Source organism: Bombyx mori, chromosome 12 (genome assembly GCF_030269925.1).
Source record: "Bombyx mori chromosome 12, ASM3026992v2".
NCBI classification, from domain to species: domain Eukaryota; kingdom Metazoa; phylum Arthropoda; class Insecta; order Lepidoptera; family Bombycidae; genus Bombyx; species Bombyx mori.
In genome coordinates, this window is record NC_085118.1 from 9,084,085 (window position 1) to 9,106,363 (window position 22,279).

The 22,279-nt window shown below is 38.1% G+C and overlaps 1 protein-coding gene across 50 annotated transcripts in view; it reads right to left on the reverse strand.

Annotated features, from left to right (window-relative positions):
- LOC101735614 (cell adhesion molecule Dscam2) overlaps positions 1-22,279 on the reverse strand; it is a 73,062-nt gene that overhangs the window by 44,368 nt on the left and 6,415 nt on the right. For 9 of the 50 annotated variants that reach the window (XM_062671474.1, XM_062671480.1, XM_062671477.1 and 6 more), the window contains exons 3-6: positions 9,129-9,313; positions 8,614-8,752; positions 6,818-6,979; positions 2,827-2,976 (exon numbers count right to left, since the gene is read on the reverse strand). In XM_062671474.1, coding sequence (XP_062527458.1) covers positions 2,827-2,976; positions 6,818-6,979; positions 8,614-8,752; positions 9,129-9,313 — 636 coding nt within the window. Of the gene's footprint in view, positions 1-15; positions 140-752; positions 877-932; positions 1,057-1,093; positions 1,218-1,259; positions 1,384-2,826; positions 2,977-4,050; positions 4,231-4,312; positions 4,493-4,646; positions 4,824-4,919; positions 5,100-5,228; positions 5,391-5,500; positions 5,693-6,021; positions 6,184-6,281; positions 6,453-6,554; positions 6,717-6,817; positions 6,980-7,073; positions 7,245-8,613; positions 8,753-9,128; positions 9,314-22,279 lie in introns of all 50 variants that reach the window. The other 41 variants (XM_062671443.1, XM_062671448.1, XM_062671442.1 and 38 more) reach the window with 23 other exon arrangements.

The window sequence follows — 22,279 nt, forward strand, 5'->3', positions numbered from 1 at the left end:
TTCTCCGGAATTTACCTGAATAGTGGGACCGGGAATGCTTGCGCAGGACACAGTATCGTTAAATCAGCTTTTATCATACTGCTGAAACTTCTCGAGCTATCCATTGAAGGAAATTTTGGTGGTACACGTCCCACAGGCTCTAAAGAGAAGATTTATAAATAAGTGTACCTGAACATTGGTGACGGGAACGCTTGTGCAGGACAGAGCATTGTGACACAAGAATCAGAGTTAAAAGTAAAGCTGCGTCCTGTTTCCATGGAAGGAAACTTCGGTGAAACTTTGCCCATAGGTTCTGTTTTTGAAAATTTTCATATAAAGAAATGATAGTGCAATGGAATAATGTACCTAAATGCAGGAGCAGGGAACCCTTGAGCTGTACAAAGTAGACATAATCCATTTCTTACTTTTTCTACGAAAGTTCTACTTATGTCCCCTGTTGGAAATTTTGGTGGTACTCTTCCCAATGGCTCTATGAAACAAAACTTTTCTTTATGATTGAAATTATATCTATAAACCCGTTGAATCTTACCTAAACATTGGTGGTGGAAAAGACTGAGCAGGACATAAAACTGACAAACTTTGTTGAGAATCAAAATTGAAAAGTCTACTTTTTTCTAAGGATGGAAATTTTGGCGATACTTTTCCCATAGGTTCTGTAGAAAAGAAACTCGTAAATAATGCTGCGCCTTTTTCACACTTACAGTTTGATATTTTCGATCCATTTTAATTAAGCGACACATAAAAAATATTACCTGAAAATTGGAATAGGGAAAGCTTGCGCTGGGCATTGCAATTCAAATCTTATGCTTTTCTTGACTGCGATAATAGTTCCCATCACAACTGAAGCGAATTTAGGTGGAACACGTCCAACGGGTTCTAAAGGGATATCACAATATGTTTTATGTAGTGGGAATCGTATTTAGTGTAGTTACCTGAACAAAGGGGTGGGGAATGCCTGTGCAGGACACTGCAATGCGTATGAATTAAATTTCTTAACTTCGAACATAGTCCCGGTTAATACTGATGCAAATTTAGGAGGTACACGGCCAACAGGTTCTACAAAGATTGAACAATAAGTAAAAGTAATGGTTACCTGAACAATGGGACAGGGAATGCCTGTGCAGGACATTGTAAATTAAATGGGGCGCCAGATGTAGTAACAAACATTGCACCCACTTGAGTTGTCGACAATTTAGGTGGAACGCGCCCTATCGGCTCTGAGGAATGACGCAAAACGACGTTAATAAAATTAATCTTACCGGTACATAGGTGCGGGAAAGGCCTGAGCTGAGCATAGCAGGGCGAGGTTAGTAGATTCACTAAACTGGAAGCCACTGGTAGTTTGTGCATTAGGGAACTTTGGAGGCACCCGACCCACAGGTTCTGCGCATGTTGGGAGAAGGCGAATTTACGAACGTAGTTGAGGACCATAAGATTGCGAAAAAGAAACCTGTATAGCCCCTATATTTCTCCAAATTTTCATGGCATTGTCTATAAATCAAAGCTCTGCAGGGTACCCTATCCCAACATTCAGGCAAGTGATTTTAAAATGTACTCAGATATTCACAAAGTTAAAAAATTCTGTAATCACTTTATCGATTCATTTATATAATTGATTGGTAACAAATTTTGAATTTCTAATATGTCGCGTAAGTTTTAAAAAACATATTTATAGTAAAATGATTACAGATTTTTGTTCAGAAATAAAGTAAGCGTAAACATAGAAAAGTTAATACAGAATATTCTCTTTATTGATATTATAAGGTATATTTTTCTATTTATATTTCAACGGCAGCTGAAACGCCCTTTATTTTTAAATTACAACTAAATTCATTCGTGCTCATAGAAAATATAGTAGAGAAAATGCTATTCTGTATTAATTAAAATTAACGAATTCCTCTATGTTAAATAGGATTTGATTAATTTCTTAAAATATGCATTTCTTTTGAGTTTAATGCTCTCTTTTGAGTTTTGAGTTAATTGTCATTTGATAAGTGAATAAGTAATACGGATGTGCATATTTCAAGAAGTTACACAAACTATTGATTCATTAATTTACCTAATTTTCAGATCATTGTTAAGTAGCAATCAATTCATATAGTTTTCATTTAAAATCACAACACTTTTTTGAAGAGAATACCCATATGAAGGCCCGCGGTATCCTTATTTTAATATGTAGGTACAAATTTGTAGTGAATAATTTAATAGCTTCTTTCTCCACTTATATTAAGCAGCTTTATAGCGTCGCGGGAATAAGGTGAGAGAAACCTTTCCTTCTGTCACCCGCTCGGCGGAAATGGATCAGTATGGAGGAAGAAAACAGAGATATCTCTGTCTCTTGAAGACTATACTAATCGTGACTACACGACTTGGTACAGGGATCTCAATGCTTCGAAAGCCGGTCCACTAAGTCAAGTCCTTGTAGCCTAAAGGATAAGACTCGTATCGAGTTATATGACTGTATACCGGTGCTCAAATACTGCAAGCATGGACGAATTTTTGTAAAGAAATACATAAATATTTAATGCATATTCATGAATTACTTCTACAATGAAGGATTTGTGTAATCACTGATATTGTAGGGCGGATCTCAAGCGCGGATGTTTAGGCACGTGTAATGTTTTTTTTTTCATTTACTTGACTTCCGAAAAGTTCCTTTCCTTTGCTATTAATAATCAAAAATATTATATCGCATACTTGGCTGTATATAATTAAATAGCGATACGTTTTTGGGTATCCTATTCATTAAGTGATTCATTTTTACTGCATTAACATGAATTGACGGCGTACTTAATTCGTTTTTTTTTTTTGATAAATTAAACTCACCAGTAATGACAAGTCGCCCCTTAGTAGCTGACAATCTAGTTTCTCCAGTCAGTCTATGCTTTGTCCGACATTGGTAAGATTTATATCCGTCTTCAGGTCCGACATCACGAATGTGTAACTCTCCAGATGGGAGTACCAAATATTTTCCGTCTGAAAATAGTTATTATCGTTTATGAATATGTTCTTTCTCGCTTGAATATATTCAGCAAATAAATTAAAGCAATAGACCAAAATTTTAATGAAATGCAACATAAGGTTGCTATTTACTTATAAATCGTATAGCATGCATTAGCCTAAGGAAGTGGGAAAAAGGATTAAGGTAGGCCGTGAGGCCCATGGAAACACGGGAACCCATCATAGGAGCATTCACCTAATAGTCACCTAACCATTTGATGAGAAAAAATTTGAGCAATCCGAAATCTTAAAACAATAGAGATAAGGCTGAAAAAAGCCAAATCTGAAAGACCAAAATTATAGATAGTTCGTACCGTGCGCTTCGTTAGAATCAAGTTCTAGTTGTTCTTCACCTTCACTGACAATCCATGATATAACTGAGACATACTCGGAAACGAAGCTCGGAATATGACATTTAAGTATAGCACTATTCCCTCTAAGGACGTATTCTTCCATTAAATTGACAGCATATGACTGTGACACCACTGAAACAATACAGTATTTGCTGGATGATCGCTCAACGTGTGATATTTGGAGGTAAATTGTATATGTATTCATGAAGAAACGCAATCTGATAAAATATATAGTTATTTTTAAGATACATATACAAGTCTTGAAGAAGAAACAATCTGATCTAAAAAAATTCTTTAACCGTTGCCAAAAGGATTATAAGGAAAGGACTCAATTCATTTTAATTTTTATCATTGTTATACCTAAATTTAGAGTTTCATTAATTTTTATTTCTTGCTCTTTTTGATCTTCAGAAATAATCCAAGAAGAAACTGAGACATATTCAGATACAAAACTAGGAACTTGACACTTCAGGATAGCGGCATTTCCCCGCAAAACATATTCTTCCCAAAATTTGACGTCGTATTCTTGAGATATTACTGAAATATTGGCCAAGAACTGTCAAATATACCCGGTTTTTACTTGGAAAATAATAATAAAAGGCCAATAATACTAAACTGTGATATTTATAAAATGTATGAAACAAAATTGAAGGGACGTAAAAGGGAAAGGTCATATTTGTTTTTATTTTCAAAATACCTAATGTGAATTCAGACTCTATATTAATTTCAGTTTCTACAACATCATTCTGGGAGATAATCCAAGAAGTAACCGTTACATATTCGGTGGCAAAGCTTGGTATTTGACATTTCAATATAGCAGCGTTTCCCCGCAAAACATTCTCTTCCCATAGGTTGACAGTATAAGACTGCGATACCACTGAAACAGATTCAGAGCACTCAAATTTGCAGGTTTAAGGAATGGGTTTTGGTGGGACGAGTAACAACCTTCCATCGGATACCTAAATTAGACGACCCGTTCGAGCTTATCTCGATATCTGGATAGTTTTTTTCCGATATAGTCCAGGATGTCACAGTCACGTATTCCGAGACAAAACTAGGTATATGACATTTTAGTACAGCCGAATTACCGCGAAGCACGTTTTCTTCCATTAGGTTTACGGTATAAGCCTGAGATACGGCTGAAATACATATCGTTTTTAAGTATAATAATATTTTTTATACAACAATAAAAAAAATACTAAACATAAATCTTTAATTTTATTGCTACATTTCTGAAAGGAAGGGAAACTGGATACTGTGTTAATTTTGCTCGTTATTTATCAGAAATAGTACCCATATCGTTAGGTTCTGCTTTGATTTCTAAATCGTTCTTGTCTTCTTCTGACACAATCCAAGACGACACACTAACATACTCTGTTACAAATGTCGAAATATGACATTTCAGAACAACAGCATTCCCACGCAAAACACTTTCTTCCATAAGATTGACCGTGTAGGCTTGTGTGACTACTGTAAATTTATAAAATGCGTGCTAGATTCCGATTGCGACAAAAGGGTAAGGACTGGGAAATTTAGACGACATAATCGACGATATAAAAAAAATACCCTCTTTATTTAATGATTCGTTATTTGTAATTTCAATTTTATTATCATCTTCCGAAATTATCCACGAAGCCACGAAAACATATTCTGTGACGAAACTTGGAATGAGACATTTTACAATGACAGCATTTCCTCGTAATACGTTCTCTTCGACTAAATGGATTGTGTACGCTTGTGATACGACTAAAACAACATTGAATATAGTTTAACTCAGTTATTACTTAACTATTATATTGTTTGTCATCATAATGAAATAATGTGGAGAGGAAAATTAGGATTTTTTAAAGTACTTCTCAGCTTTACTAAATATACCGTTTTCATCAATTTGCAAGTACTCTCCTCCTTTAGTATCATGCCAAGAAACTACTTGCACGTGGTCAGAAACGAAAGACGGGATATGACATTTAAACACAGCAGCATTACCACGGATCACGTATATGTCGTATACTTGCGATTCATAGAATTGATTAACAGCTGAAACGGTTACGATGTATTTTTAGAAACACAAAATGCTCGATGACCCTATTAGGATTTGGACTGTGGATAGGAACAACTACAGCCATGTATGCGTGTATGGCGATTACCGTAATTTCCGTCAGAGCTGTTGAATGAGAAAGAATTTGTATTCGGAACAGAAATAGATTCTTCGCTCTGTACCCATTCGAGTATTTGAATATAGTCGGCAACAAACGACGGTATTATACATTTGATAATCGCGGAATTTCCACGTAAAATGTCTTCGTCAGTTACACGTGGCTCATAATTCTGTTGTACCACTGTGGACCAACATCGTTCATCTTATTTAAAAATCTATTTGTGTTTAGGAACAAGGGAGGATAATGGACGGCAACATTTTATAACTAGGATCTCTACTATCGGCCCTGGATATTTCATCTTCCTCTGAAGATACAGTTTCATTATCCATGGTCCATGCCACAACATGGACGAAGTCAGCAACGAAGGATGGTACGATGCATTTAAGTATCGCAGTATTGCCGCGGAGAACAAATTCGTCATTTACTCTAGCTTCATACGTCTGAAGAACCGCTACGACAGAGGAAAAAGGAGTTTAAGGACAAGGTAACGTACTTTAGATGCCAATTACCAACATCTCCACCGGGCTGATAAGTGCCACCCTCGCTGTCCATCCACATCTCGACATAAACAAAGTCAGAGACGTAACTGGGCACTTCGCATTTCATAATAGCAGAGTTCCCTCTAATTACATATTCGTTATCGGCTTCGGCTTCAAAGGGCTGTGATACCACTACGCAAATATCACAAAACAATTTTTTTATCTACGTAAAAGGATTTTCGGATTGGGATTACGGTAATATCATTATTTTCTATCAATACACTGAATACCCTTCGCTATCTTGGTATTGTTTTCTGTAAGTATTTCACCATCGTCCATTAACCAAGATTCTACATAGACGAAGTCACTGACAAATGATGGAATCTTGCAATGAACAATAGCTGCGTTGCCTCTAATCACGTACTCATTTTCGGCTTCGGTCACGTAATTCTGCGATACGACTGTTGAATAATAACAAGGATGTATATGGGATCGATTGGTCTTAGGAGTAGGAATAGATAGCTATGGAAAATATGTTACGTTTGAATTTATTGTGTAGGTACCGAGATTTTCAGTGGGAGTGAAAACAGTTCCTTCTTCGTCTAACCAAGCGTCTACCTTCACAAAATCGGCCACAAAAGAAGGAATAGAACATTTTAGGACGGCGGCATTTCCTCGAATAACATACTCTTTTAAAATTTCAGCTTCGTAGAACTGATTTACGACTGCAAAGGATTTCGTGACAACATATAGTACTGAACATTTAGTGTAATTGCGGGATAGGATTTTTTTGGATTTTTAAGCTACATATTGTGTAACTGAATACCAATATTGTCAGTATGTAGGTATTCTCCACCGTCGGTATCAATCCAAGCTTCGACTTTAACAAAATCACTAACAAAAGACGGTATGTTACACTTGAGTACTGCAGCATTTCCTCGTATGACATATTCTGATACTACTTCAGATTCATAATATTGTGTAACAACTGCAAAAGGGAAGCACAACCGTGAATTTATAACGAGAGAGGATTTTGGGAAAAGGTGTGGGTTAAAAGTTCTTTGTAGTTTTGTGTCCGGTACCCTCGCCTTCCTTAGATTCTTCAATAGTAAATGTATTTCCGGTGTCGTCATGCCAAGATAAAACCGTAACGAAGTCCGCCACGAATGATGGAATTGAGCATTTCAATATCGCAGAGTTTCCACGAATAACATATTCATTATTTACTTCTGACTCGTATTGCTGTTGGACCACTGAAGAAAAACATTTACTCTGGAGTTAGGAAGGATGTAAGGTTAAAAGACTGGAAACTTATGCAGAATTAACCGTAGTTTTCTCCGGGAAAAAAATCTTCGTTATGGTCCGTATGCCAGGATAGAACTTCAGTAAAATCAGCCACGAAGGAAGGAACTTGACATTTAAGCAAGATACTGTTCCCCAATATTACGTATTCCTTGTTGACGTCGGTATCGTATTGCTGTGCGACCACTTAGACGTAAATTATTAAATATGAAATTAATACTGACCAAATAATAATAAAAATATTGATGTAAAAATTTCATAAACATAACACATTAGGGTTGTCAATCATGATACATTCGTATAACTTATTGTATGAACATGAAGCATTTAAATTAATGTTAATGTGAGGTGGACAACGGTGAAATGATTATGTACACTTATGTACCAATCATGTTAACTGTTTCATCTTTATACGATATCTTCAAACCGAATTGAATGACTGTTCAATTAATTGACCTTTTTCACTAACGGTCGTGAAGGGCAGCGCCCTATAATGACCAATAAACCACTTACGTCCTTCCATTCATACAAAGCACGCCTTATTAGATAAATGAATGGTTTTAATGAGAGCACAACACTATTCAAATATTTGACATTTAGCAAGTAAAACTCTTAACTTAGTACCCGTGTAATTTTTTTTTTTGTATTTTCATTGCCAACAAAGGCAGGCGAATTTAAAGTCCACCCAATGAAAAGTGGGTATCTTTCCTAGCGAACGTCATTCAAGCCATGGGCACAGATGACCGCTGCCTAATAATTAAGATACTTTTTAAACTTGAGCTTCGAAGAAGAGATAGTTATGGCGTGGCAATGACAAGACTAGGTAAACAAATAATGACGCTGATATTATTATGGTGTATGATCAGTACTGTAATAATCGGTATTGGTAATTAAATACGTAGTTGACTCATCAATCTTTCTTATGCATAATTTACTTTCAACTAGAATTTTTAGGATTGTAACTTCGTGAATTAAATGTAAACAGCTATACATATTTTACTTTCTACTTGATCATTTCAAGTAATACAAATATTATTAATGTTCGCTTTTATAAAATACTAACTGTATCCATCCGCTTGGCTGGGTATTTAACATTATTATTTCTCACCCCCACAAAGATTCTCATCATTAACGCCCCCACAACTGGTGTACGGAGTCCAACACTCATATAAATATTAGCTTATTAATTAAGTACATGTATTTTCTACATGGATACCAAGTTGTAAGTCAATCGGATGCATGGTTCAGTAGTTATAACGGATCATCCGTAAAAACCACTGTAGATTTATATATTAGTATAGATACTTGAGGGAAGCTTACCCGCTCGGACATTGACATCACGCGACAGTATAGTTCCTACAGGGTTGCGTGCGAGACAAGCATAGACCTGAGCGTGTACTTCCTGGCGGTAATCTTTGGCACGGAATGGCGGGAACAACAAGTTTCCATTTGGCAAGACCTGGCAAGTGAAAGTGTAGATTTAATTGGTACATTCCGGTATATCACGCAAAAAGGGAAGTGTTAAAAAAACACATACGGATGTAAGTAATGTAATAATGTAAGTAATAATAAAAACAGACTTTACTGGTGGTAGGACCTCTTGTGAGTCCACGTGGGTAGGTACCACCGCCCTGCCTATTTCTGCCGTGAAACAGTAATGCGTTTCGGTTTAAAGGGCGGGGCAGCCGTTGTAACTATACTGAGACCTTAGAGCTGATATCTCAAGGTGGGTGGCGCATTTACGTCGTAGATGTCTATGGGCTCCAGTAACCCCTGAATACCAGGTGGGCTGTGAGCTCGTGCACTTATCTAAGCAATAAAAAAAAGACACATACCTGACGCAATCCAGGGACATCTCCTACGGTAGTACCATCAGCTCGCACCCAGATGATGTCGGGGGTCGGAGAACCACGGGCAGCACATTCAACAGTCGCACCGGTCGTATTGCTGAAGTCTACTCGATTCGGGGGTTCCTTCATAAATATCGGGCCTATGGTTTCATCCTCGCATAGCACTGACCCTGAAATTGTAAAACGATATGTATTATCATTTAATTTACACACAGAGAAAAGGAAATGGATGTTCTTTTTTACTTAAAATTTAATATTTATCCTCTTTACCAACTTTATCAAAAATAGTAACTGTTGATCGAAGTCTTTACCTACTATAGGCACGAGACAGGAATGACACATAAGGTACGGTACAGTACGAATATGCATTTTATATGTATAATATTATGTACTATATAATAAAAAATATAAGTCCGTTGTGAGAATCATGATATGCGAATTATGCGATTAATGTTCTTGTTCTGGGAACGTTCTCAATTTAATTGAACACGTAATAACTATATAATATACAGAGTGCAAATAAAAAAAAACTGATTTGTGAGCCCACTTGATGATATTACCATTCTATTTCAGGCCCGTAATATCGTCTAAAGGGCATGATGGCTTATACTATAGAAACATCGACGCCATTTTTCACGTTAATCCGCGCAATTCAGCTAATAAAAAGGTAAAAAGGTAACAAGGTAAGAAGGACAAGTATTGTATGTATATGTGTATACTTTAGGCTGACTGGTTGTATATAGCTCAAACATCCTAAAGTATTTTAGAATAAGGTTAGATTCATCTTTATGGTAGTATCCGATGATTTATGTATGAATAAAGGTATATTTTAATTGTTATGTCTATGAACGCCAATGAGACAAATCATTTAGTTATTATGTTATTAAGTATATAGAGTTAAACTTTGGCCTACTGTCCCTAGTATCTATTGCAAATAGACGCAATACGTGCGTTTGTTGTCGCCAATCATTTTTTAGCGGTTTTCGTCTATAATGTCTGTAATCCCCCCTCAGTACAAAGTACTCCCTTCCTAAGTATTTCCTTAGTGCTATAGCATTTCCTCCTACAAGCAGAATCTAGCGGGGACTAAAGATGTGTTGAATAAAACAGGTACAAACTAGGCAGCAGCTTGGTTTTGTTTCTGGTATTACCTATATATGATAATAGGTAATAGGTACTTTGTTCGTATGCAGGACTCTATGATTACGATTATCAAATAAAAGTTGGTACATAGACTGTATATAATTTTACGTAAATGTTCCTTTACGCTACCATTTTAATTGTTTATCTAGCGTATACGTTTGGATTACTTGATGTATGGTACATATCTATCCATCACTTATAAATATCGCCTGTATCATGGGTACAATCAACCCCTACTACTATAATATAAGTTTTAACCGCATCGCTGTCTACTCTACAGCATTTTAGCTTCAGGCTCCAGCTATGATCACCCGCATAGCCATGCACGTCAGTCATAGATAACATGTTAGTAAAATGCAGAATAAATATCTGAGCACAGAGCACGAAAGCCTTATGCGACCCAGTATTTATTTTCATATTTTGGAAACAACCGCCGACATTTACTTTGCTCTTCATGCAAACTACAAAAACCGAGATCAATTTTCTATGCTATTATTTTACTTATTAAAAAAAAACATGATTGTAAATTATGTTTTTATTATTATTATTATTGTTTTTGTTTTAGTCGAGATTGTAGTTATTATTTTTATTTAATTCTAGTATAAATGAAATGTTAATGCAGTGTAATGAAGTGTAATATGGATGTAAAATCTGAAGTAAATTAAATAAATAAAATGCGTAAACGATTCAACGAGTGATGGGTGTAAAATCATTGTTTGAAGAAAATATATTTTGAATTCTAAAATAAATATAATACAGTATCAATTTAAATTAAAACAGCTTCCGACATATTTATATCAATATGTAGGTAATTTAAAATCGCGAGACACGTAACTAACTCCCAAGCCCCACTAGTTATAAGAGCTTGACCTAGTTCATTATGAGCGCAGCCGCAGAGCTCGGTAAAGTAATACAGGACAAGCGAGGGTTACGAACTCCAATAGAAATAGATATGAGTTTTTGAAAATACACCTTACCGAGTTAAGAATAGGTTCAAAATTAAAAGCACGTCTTGCAATCCCAGTCGGCTTGACAGTTCACAAGATCAAGTAAGTTACTTAACGTTAATTGATGTTATTATTAGGTACCGTCATTACCTTGCAGCTGCTTTCTTTGACCACGAACGACCACGAAGTTAAATATTACTTGTGTTTTCATATATTATTTTATTAAAAATTACACTAGCCTTAAGCGATTTTTTGGATAATAATAAGTGTTTTACCCAACAGACGATCAAATGAAAAAAAATGTATATAATTTTTTTTATTGCTTTGATGGGTGGACGAACTCACAGCCCACCTGGTGTTAAGTGATTACTGAAGCCCATAGACGTCTACAGCGTAAATGCGCCACCCACCTTGAGATATAAGTTCTATGATCTCAGTATAGTTACAACTGCTGTCCCACTCTTCAAACCGAAACGCATTACTGCTTCACGGCAGAAATAGGTAGGATGGTGATACCTACCCGCGCGGACTCACAAGAGGTCCTACCACCAGTGACTGTTTGAGTTTTTTTTCCTGTTGTTGCAAATGAACCCTTTTGGTAATTTAGTATAAAGCTTTTTATTACAATATTAGACGTAAATAAAAAGAAAAACAAAACAAAAAATCAATAGAAGGTGCAGACATGAAAGTTTAAAAGAATTATCACAGCAATGCATACCCGCATCCGAGAAGAAAATGGGAGTTTCGAATACAAAAAATAACAATAAAGGAAATAAGAACTAGCTCCGACCGACGGCGACGGTTACGTGCTCGCGACAGCTGCGTGCGCGCTCTTCTCTGATTGGCCGAACCCGCGACAGATGTGCTGCACATCACAACCTGAGCAGCTACGATTTATTTAACAGACATTCTTTAACTAAAATGCCCATTTAGTTTCTCGCCCGATCTCCTCAGTGGGTCGCGTTACCGATCCGGTGGTAGATTCTGCGAAGCACTGCTCTCCCTAGGGCTAGCGTTAGCAAATTCGTCAGATTAGAGCCCCATGAGCTCACCTATTCGCCCGGTGAATCTAATATAACCCCTCGAGATTACTAGAATAGGTAGGGAAAAAATTACTAAAATCCCTGAAACACGTAAGTACCTAAACTTTCGTCGGGATTAAACTATTATAATCATATTTTTAGCCGGATGATTCTAGATGGATTCTTTACTCATCGTAAATGAAGATAAACGACAAACTGAAGCTATATAGCTTTTCTCAATAAAGAGATTAGCTAAAGCAATACGGTTTTTTCAAATGGGACTACATTACTATGTAACTACATATGTACCATTTAAACTATTTCCATAGATCAACACGCACACGAACTCTCCAGCCTTACTATATATTTACATTAACATCTGCATCCAGCCCCTAATTATTTCCTATTACTTATTTATTATTTACTTATAGAATATAACAAGTTACAAATGCCATTATAGTCTTTTAGAAATAGAAAAATCTCAAGTATTACAATTATTTTAATATCAAATTCATATACAGACAATCAAGACAGTTGTACATGATATAGGTATAAGAATAAATCAATTTACACAGTCAAGTCATTAACATCGATGTTAATGAATTCCCGACAGGCTGCTAACTAACTGTGATTACACTTATACACGTCTCACGGATTGTTCCATGCGTATAGGTATACGAAAGTAGTGGTTGAGCTTAAAGCTATGACGGCAGGAAGTTCATAATCCCAGTGCCTTAAACGAGTTGTAGCTTTAATATAAAATAAAAAATCGTTTTCAGAATTCTGTATCATTACCAAATAACAGAAAGCGAAGTTTAATGCATTTATAAAAGTCCGATCGACCCCGTATGTAGTTCTTCGTGTCTTTTTTTTTTTTTTGCTCAGGTGGAAATCGCCGGACTTCCGCCCTTCCCTGGGGATGGCGGGCGGAGTATGTCAGAGTCGGCGGACGGGTATGTCAGAGTCTGACTAAAACCTTCTGTCGTTCAACAACCAACGTTCAAACCTCGCATGAGACAGAACTCATGAAAAGGCAAAGGGGGGAAAGTGAAGCGTTTAGGGCGGAGCACATCTCTCCCATCACCCACCCCCTCGGGACGCCGTACTGGCGGTCGTCGGCGCCACGACCACCAGCCCTCTCGGTCGGCAGACTGTCCGAAGCCCGCCTAGATGGCGCCGGTTAGAGTGGGTTACCCTATGGAATACCCGCTGGGCCAGAACCAGCGTGGGTCGAGGATAGCCGGCCTTCCATCACCTCTCTTGCGTAAAACGCGTGCAGAGCAGCTTGCACGTCGTCTTCTTAGGCCCCCCTCGCCGGACCCCAGAACGACATGTGAGGGGACCCGAAAGTATTTCGTGTCTATGGGTTTTTTTCCTGCCTATGCTGATAGCCTTGAGAGGCTATTTCAGCTTCTCCTTGACGTGTAGGTAAGCTCACGGGGTTCAAACCGGGAGTGTTGCTAACACTGGCCCTAGCAAGAGCAGTGCTTCACAGAATCTACCGCCGGATCGGAAACGCAACCCACTGCGAAGATCCGGTGAGAAACTCAGTGGGCTGTAGGTTAATTTACTCGCCGAGCCCTTCGTCGCAAGCGATGGGTTCGACGAGAACGATGACCGGTGCCTGGGGTACCTAAAAGCACCGTTAGTGGATCGGGAGGATCCGAGATAACGTGTTTTGGGCGACGTCGACTGCTTACTATTTGGTCCGCAGGATCGGCAATGTTGTTATTGGCGGCCACGATGAGAGGATTCTCGTGTCGTGCCGCTTTATCGAAATGGGTATTTCGCGTCTATGGGATCCGGTAACTAGCTAACACCAGATATTCCGTGAGCTCGTCTAAGTGCTTTAACAATAAAAAGCATGATTAGAATGTATATACAGTAAACATAGATACTCACAAACGTTTACGTTTATCTGTTAATAAAAAGATAGCGTCACCAGCTGATTGATAATATTCCTGATAAAGACTATACCTATGGTAGGTCAATGCTAATCGGCATCAACCTGATTTGATAAACGTTATTACGGTTTCGAGCACTTCGTTAATACTTTGATCACAAACATTTTTTGCGGTTTAATCTCATGTTTACTCATACTATGGCAGATGATGTTGGATGATTACAATGCGCAAAACAAAAATCCCTTATTCTACCTACTAGAAAAACAAAATTTTTCTTTGCAAGATAACAAAAACATCAGGTTCCAAAAAAATGTTTTTAGCACATACTCAAGAAATTAGTGACCTTACGATCTTGGCCTTTTTGAGCTACTGCTATTATTTGCTTATCAGATGTCCATTATAATAGTTATCTGAGAGAACGTATAATGCAGTCCTTTTATTTTTATTAGGTTATTTATTTTATTTTAGTATTATATTGCTAGGTAATATTATATTTTTATTAGTTGTCTTCCTAATAAAAGAAAACGAGTAATTAATTTTCTATCTTGCTCTCTGATTGCTACTATTGCTAGTCCCCTATTTCTATTATTAAGTAGCGGCGTATGTTGTAAGGCCGCACAGGGTATCTCTATTCATTCTGTTTTACCCACGAAGTAATTAGTACTTATTTCCAGTTTGTAGGGCAGAGTAGTTATTGTGGTCTAGTCGACTGGTCGATCCCAGTGTGATCCTACCCTATCGTGATCGATCCCAGTGTGATCCTACCCTAGCGTGATCGATCCCTGATCGATTCCTACAATGCGTTACCATCCCGGCTGAATCTAATATCTAACGTTCACGGGTGGTTGGTAATGTGCTAGATTGGTAGGGGCTGACAACTAAGTGACACTACATTGGCAGCAAGGTGATGGTTGGACACGATAAACCAGACAATTTATTGTGGGTTCATCTATTCAAAGAGGTCATATCTCAGCACTGTCATACGATGCGAACACTCAGAGATAATATTCCATATTCAATTGCCCCATGTTAGGATTTTGTCTTACTCTGCTCTGCTACACTTGGTGCCAGAAATATATATACACGATATAAGAACAAATACAACTGATATTAAGATAATGAAGACTGTATATTGAACCCAGACCCCAGTAGTTAGACAGACGATCAACCAGACTTGTTGAGTTAAGCTATTAACCAAGCCTTTAATTATAATATCTTGCATTCGTTAATGTTGTGTTTATTATATGTGTGACTGTCCCACTAATTAGACAATAACATTATGCAAATCGATATTGATATTAGTTCTCGGTTTGTTTGTTATGTTCGTTTTGTGCTATTGATAAATTGATAAATTGTCAATACGACGCAAGAAACCGAATTCCTTAACTTCAACTAATTTCAAAAGTTAAATATGTAGATTTGACAATTACCGTCTTTTTGAAAGATGAACGAATTACGCGGTCTTAACTTGAACTGAATTACCTGCTTAAAATGTTTTAGTGAATTATTCATGGTCTTACGAGCACGGGTATGCAAGTGTATTGTTACGGTCGTAGCCTTTCGGTAATAGTGTTGGAAATGTTTAAAACATAGGTATTCGGACGAAGGCTTCTATTCCATGTTGAATAATAGATGGAAAGAATAACGGCTCTCGACACATGATCAAAATTCCAAAAGTAGAAAACAAAATGTATTTGAGCGCTGCATTTTTGCAAATTGCTCTCATTTGGTTTAATTTGGTCGCCTGTTTTGGCATACGAACTTTTATTGTATATCTGTATGAATAATAATAATAATTGTAAGTAAAAAGGGTTTTAACACGATAGAGTATGCCGGAAGTAAACTCAATGGAGCTTGAATATCAGTATTCCGACTTCAATACATTACACGACTCCTATCAACTTACATTTCTCTCTTTATCTCCAGGCTGACCCCCGTGAGCTCATCTACACATCCGGTGAAGCTAGCATTACCCCTCAAGGTTACTAACAATAGGTAGACGAAAAAAACTCTACTCAAATAATTATTTTCTGAATTTTTGTACAATACGACCATTAAAACTTAAATTAAAATTTTTATATGATCGCTCATTTATTATAAAAAAAAGAACACAATATTCCTAACCTAAAAGTACATGTTATGAACCGCAACATGCTCCGTCAGAAATTAAAATGTGTTTTGCCTCCTTTGTCTTTTAGGGGCGAATATGTCGGATTCGCCATGCGGGAGCTGTGTGAATAAAGGTAAGTAATTACGTTACATTTTTCGAGTACGAATGTCACTACGATAAGGTACGTACGGTACGATAATTAAGTAGCTTATTTTATTAAATTATTCAATATCACAAACAATTCCCAATAATTTGTCTTTTTTCACTTCTATTTAAATATTCTTTGTGAGCCTGAAAGTCATCAACGATTTACGAACGTATTTAAAACATTTAATTCCCGTAATCTATATATTAATATGCGAAGAAAAAACTTTGTACCTACCCCTTTTTTGCGCCTAAACTTGCGCGGACGGAGGAGTATGGAATTTTCCACACTTATAGAGGATATAGAGAAGGAATGCACCATGCAATTTTTTATTATTATTCATAAAAAATACATTAAATCAATAAAAGAAAACACAATACACACTACTATGTATTTGACAAACACGCTTATATACTCTTTTGTTTATTGTTGAAGCATGTGGTCAAATTGAAAATAAATTAAAATTGTTTGTCTTTAATTCTAGTATATTATAATTAGTTCATGAACCAGTGAATGCTTTTCCGTAATTTTACAAATTATACAACAGTTGGAAATTAGGTCAATGTGTTGACAAAAAGGCTGATTGATAATCATTTGTTTTAGATTGCTGTATTTTATTACAAGGTTACGCTGCGTTGCTATAATATTTGCAGACGGTGCGGTTTAGTGTAACAAAAGCGCATTATGATGTTTTGTTTGTGCTGTATTTTTAGTATTTCCGTCTGACTTTTCGAAAAGGTATTTAAAAAAAAATGTCGTCTAAATAATTAAAACTATTTTGACAGTGAAATCAAACGATTCAAATTTTATTTTTATTATTTTCGAAGTTTTAAATACTGTACAGTTTTCGTGGTCACGCACGATTGAGGTGGTATTGGTCGATATTTAAATATTTTGCTAACTACCGTGTGATTGATAACGCGTGTTTAAGCCGTAAAAACAGTTTTAATTAAATTATCCATTGTTTAAAATTTCTTGGATAATTTAAACTTCGGTATAGCTTAGTGGATTTTATAGTTGCAACGTTAACTAAATGGCGTTTATGGCATGGGTATAAACAACTACAGGACTATTTGAATTTGATTTCGTTTAAGATGTTTTGAGTGAAGTGAGTGAACTAGAGTTTAGTGTTAATACGACCACTGTAGGTTATCTGGTCGAAGTACCTACTTATTGCATTACATAAAATATGGTTCTTTTGTAATTATAAGACTTTCTTTTCTTGTAAACTAGAAGGCATGAAAGCTTAAAACGCAGGAAGTAGGTAGTAAATGTTCATGCTGGTTTACAACTACCCTATCAGTAGGAAGTATACCTACGAGTCCATAGATTTTGTGACATTCATTTTATAGAAAGATGTGTGTGTGTGTGTGTGTGTGTCACTGTAATTAATACCTACATTTTTTTTTTGGCCAGGAGAAAATCACCGGACTTCCGGCCTTCTCTGGGGATGGCGGGCGGGGTATGTCAGAGTCGAACTGACTAAAACCTCCTGTCGCTCAACAACCGACGTCCAAATCTCGCATGAGACAGAACTCATGAAAAGGCAAAGGGGGGAAAGTGAAGCGTTTAGTGCGGAGCACATCTCTCCCATCACCCTCCCCTTCGGGACGCCGGATTGGCGGTCGTCGGTGCCACGACCACCAGCCCTTTCGGTCGGCAGACTGTCCGAAGCCCGCCTAGATGGCGCCGGTTAGAGTGGGTTACCCTACGGAATACCCCGCTGGGCCAGAACCAGCGTGGGTCGAGGATGGCCGGCCTTCCATCACCCGGATGCTCTTGCGTAAAACGCGTGCAGAGCCGCTTGCACGTCGTCTTCTTAGGCGCCCCTCGCCGGTCCCCAGACCGACATGTGAGGGGAACCCGAAACACTTAAGAGGGCCAGGGCTTGGGCGAGATCCACCTCCCTGGCCCCCGCTCGACGGCGGCGGGATTGCGCGTCTCTCACGCGCCCCGCCGCCTCCTTCTGCGAGATGGTGCACTCGCAAAAGTCGAGCATCGCTTTCCACGACTCGTCGTCGCCGAGCATCGATGCCACAACACTCGGCAACGACAAGTCTGTTCCTATTTTTGCGACGAGGACACGGCGCCACCCCTTCCATGCGGGGCAGGCGACGAGCGTATGCTCTGCCGTGTCCAAGTCGCAACCACAATGGTGGCACTCTGCCGTCGGCTCGGCTGTGAGCCGGTGCAGGAACTCATCGAAACAACCATGCCCAGTGAGCACCTGCGTGAGCCGGAAAGTGAGGCGTCCTCTGTCACGATTCACCCAATCCACAAGGACCGGGCGAATCGCCTCGACGGTCCTACGATCAGCCGAAGGATTAGCCAGCCGTCTGGACCATGACTCTAGCACGGACCGCCGAGATTGGGCCCTCCGCGCTCTGATCACACTGGGGCTGAGACGCGCCACGCCCCGGGCATGAAGGTCAGCCCGCCACTTATAGTCAGCGGCGAGCGCCTCCGCTTCCAAAACCCAAGGCGGCGTCCCAGCCAATACACACGCCGCCTCAAAGGAGATGATGTGATAACCACGGATGACCCTGATCGCGATGGTGCGTTGCGGCCGTTGCAGCAGCTTCGCCACCCCCACGGCCAGGGACTGGCCTCACACGGGCGCCCCGTATAGGGCCATTGATCGCACCACCCCCGTACAGAGACGGCGCGTCACCTGGTCAGGCCCCCCAATGTTGGGGAGAAGCCGGCTTAACGCGCCGGCCACCGCCAACAAACTAGGGACCAGGTTCTGAAAGTGGTTAATATCTACATACGTGATAGTTTAGTAAGGTTAAGTAAATTTAAGTAGAAAAATGCTCCTGAAGTTACCGGAAACATGCCTATGTCACCTAATTGATACCAATAGTCCGGACGTCTTTGTTATTAGGCCACGAACGCTTCTAAACTATGAACTACGATTGGAAGCGGTCGTTGAACTAATAAAATTCCAGATTCTCACCCGCTACCGTTAAGTAAGTTTATTATCATTCATTCTTATCTCTATTTTATAACATTCAACAAATGCACTAGCACCTTCATATAATAACTAAAAAAAGTGTAAAACCGATTATGTGTATTGTAATTTTAGAATTTTATGTTAAGTTATTTGATGTGAGATTTTACATTTTCGATTATCGACAATTAGTGAAAATCAACCAGTTTTGGGGGCCGATGTTTGATTTGACTCTTGTCCGCAACTCAACTGCATTGTATCATCCGCTAGGCCAATTTGTAGAATTCCTGAAAATTTCATCGAAATCGGTCGAGCCGTTACGGATAAGAAACATACATACATGGACTCTAATATTAATAACAATTAATCAAAGTACCTAACACATTGTGCGTCTTTTTTTAACGTTATGTGGTTTTTAGCTCATATGGCGAAACAAGCTTATAGCCGAGATGGGTGTCGAACTATTAATAGCTATTGATCTGCCGTCTTTTTGTATCGGCATTCAAGTAATTTAAAACTTTAATTCTATTTTTGTATGATTGATTTGCATATTTTTATTGTAATGCATTTTTTTATGTTATTGTTTAGATAGATGAACAAGATCACGTCCCATCCAGGCTTAACTGTTTATCAGAGCCCATATAGGTCACAATGTAAATGCCTTTGCCCATAACGTGTCATGTCTATGTTTCAATTTTATAGTACAGCGCTTTTCAATACTTTAAATCTAAACGCAATATTTCTTCGCGGCAATACGCGGGGTGGTACCAGTAAACAGTAGTTTCCATAAATTTAAAGAGGTTTTATTTTCTTATAATTTAGCGGGTCTTTGCACGCACGGTTTTGATTGTATCCTACGTCTCATAATATTATTATTCAGAAACGGGCACCGATGGTTCTTGTTTGTACATTCATTGCATAACACGACTCCAGATAATACGGTCGTGCAAGGAGTAGGTTCAGTGTGTAATCGCATACCAGAGATACCAAGGCTGTTCGAATAACAAGACTAACAAACATGCTCCCATCTCCTGACATCTGCTCAATTTATTGTGCACGAAATTGTTTTGTATAACGTTCTAAAATTAGATACATTAATCAGCAGTAAAAGATACTTCGGGTCCCGTTGGGATGTAATTCCTTTGTAAGGTTTGCCTTATTTTATTATTCACTACATAATATTCGGTGCTTACAAAAATACAAAAATCTAAATAAACTAGAGGTCCCGCAGTAGTCGAAATTCGACTATAATTAATTGGAATTGTAAGTTTGTACACTATTATGATTGTATTTTATACTTCTATAATCACAAATTTCGCCAAGACTACACTATAAAAAAATATTACCAAGACAAACAATATTTAATCTATTCTCAATTTGACAACAGACGTCAAGAACAAAAGTTTGACAATAAATAGTATGCATGCGTGTGTGCGTCAAATACACGGTATGTAGTGTGTGTAATGTTTTCTTTATTGATTTAATGTATCTTTTATGCATTATTTTAAAAAAAATATTAGTATTGTGCACTTCTTCTCTATATTCTCTATAAGTGTGGAAAATTTCATACTCCTCCGTCCGCGTAATTTTCGTAAAAAGGGATACAAAGTTTTTGCTTCACGTATTAATATATAGATAGTTCACGGTTTATTAAAATACAAGCATTTGTTCGTGAGGCATCTGTACTGCATGGTTTCGTGCAAACGGTCAACAAAAATATTTTATGATTGATTTAAATTTATGTAGAAGTTCTTACTGATTACTATACTGTTAATTCGTGACTCATGGCGTTTTGTAATCACGGATTCTTATTCGTGTATAGACAATAACTCAGCACGTAAATATAATTTATATGTAAATGTAGCGGCCATGCTTGCTCTGATTCGGTCTCTAAACAGAAATCCAAAATTTCACATTTCATTAGACTATGTTTCAAAAAATTTAAGCTTAAAGTATGGTTCGCGATTTGCAGCTAGTGTTGATGTACTCAGCGGTTGACTCATGGCCATGACCTTCGTCCGAACGAGTTGGCGACGACACGCCATTCTACTGTTTTAAGTAAGCTTACTAGAATAAGTCGGTGCAAGCAACCAAATTTATATTTTTGTGACCCAATGTGACCAAAAAAGATTGGACTTTTTTAATTACACACCCGATCGGATGATAATTTTTTTTCTACCTGTTTGCTGGTAACTTAAGAGACTATTTCAGGTTCGCGTGGACAGGTAGGTGTGCTCACGGGCACAAACTAAGAGTATTTGCTAACAAAAGCTCAATCAAGGGCAGTTGTTCAAAGAATCTACCACCAGATCGGAATCGCAACCCACTAAGAAAATCTGACGAGAAACACAGTGGACTGTGTCTATGGTTTGATTTATTTTGAAGTCGTCGTGGCCTAAAGGATAAGACGTCCGGTGCATTCGTATCGAGCGATGCACTGGTGTTCGAATCTCGCTGGCGGGTACCAATTTTTCTAATGAAATACGTACTCAACAAATGTTCACGATTGACTTCCACGGTGAAGGAATAACATCGTGCAATAAAAATCAAACCCGCAAAATTATAATTTGCGTAATTACTGGTGGTAGGACCTCTTGTGAGTCCGCACGGGTAGGTACCACCGCCCCGCCTATTTCTGCCGTGAAGCAGTAATGCGTTTCGGTTTGAAGGGTGGGGCAGCCGTTGTGACTATACTGAGACCTTAGAACTATATCTCAAGGTGTGTGGCGCATTTACGTTGTAGATGTCTATGGGCTCCAGTAACCACTTAACACCAGGTGGGCTGTGAGCTCGTCCACACATGTAAGCAATAAAAAAAAACAAAAAAAAAACACTGAATCTGAAACATTGATTTTGAAGTCGTCGTGGCCTAACGGATAATACGTCCGGTGCATTCGTGTTGAGTGATGCACCGG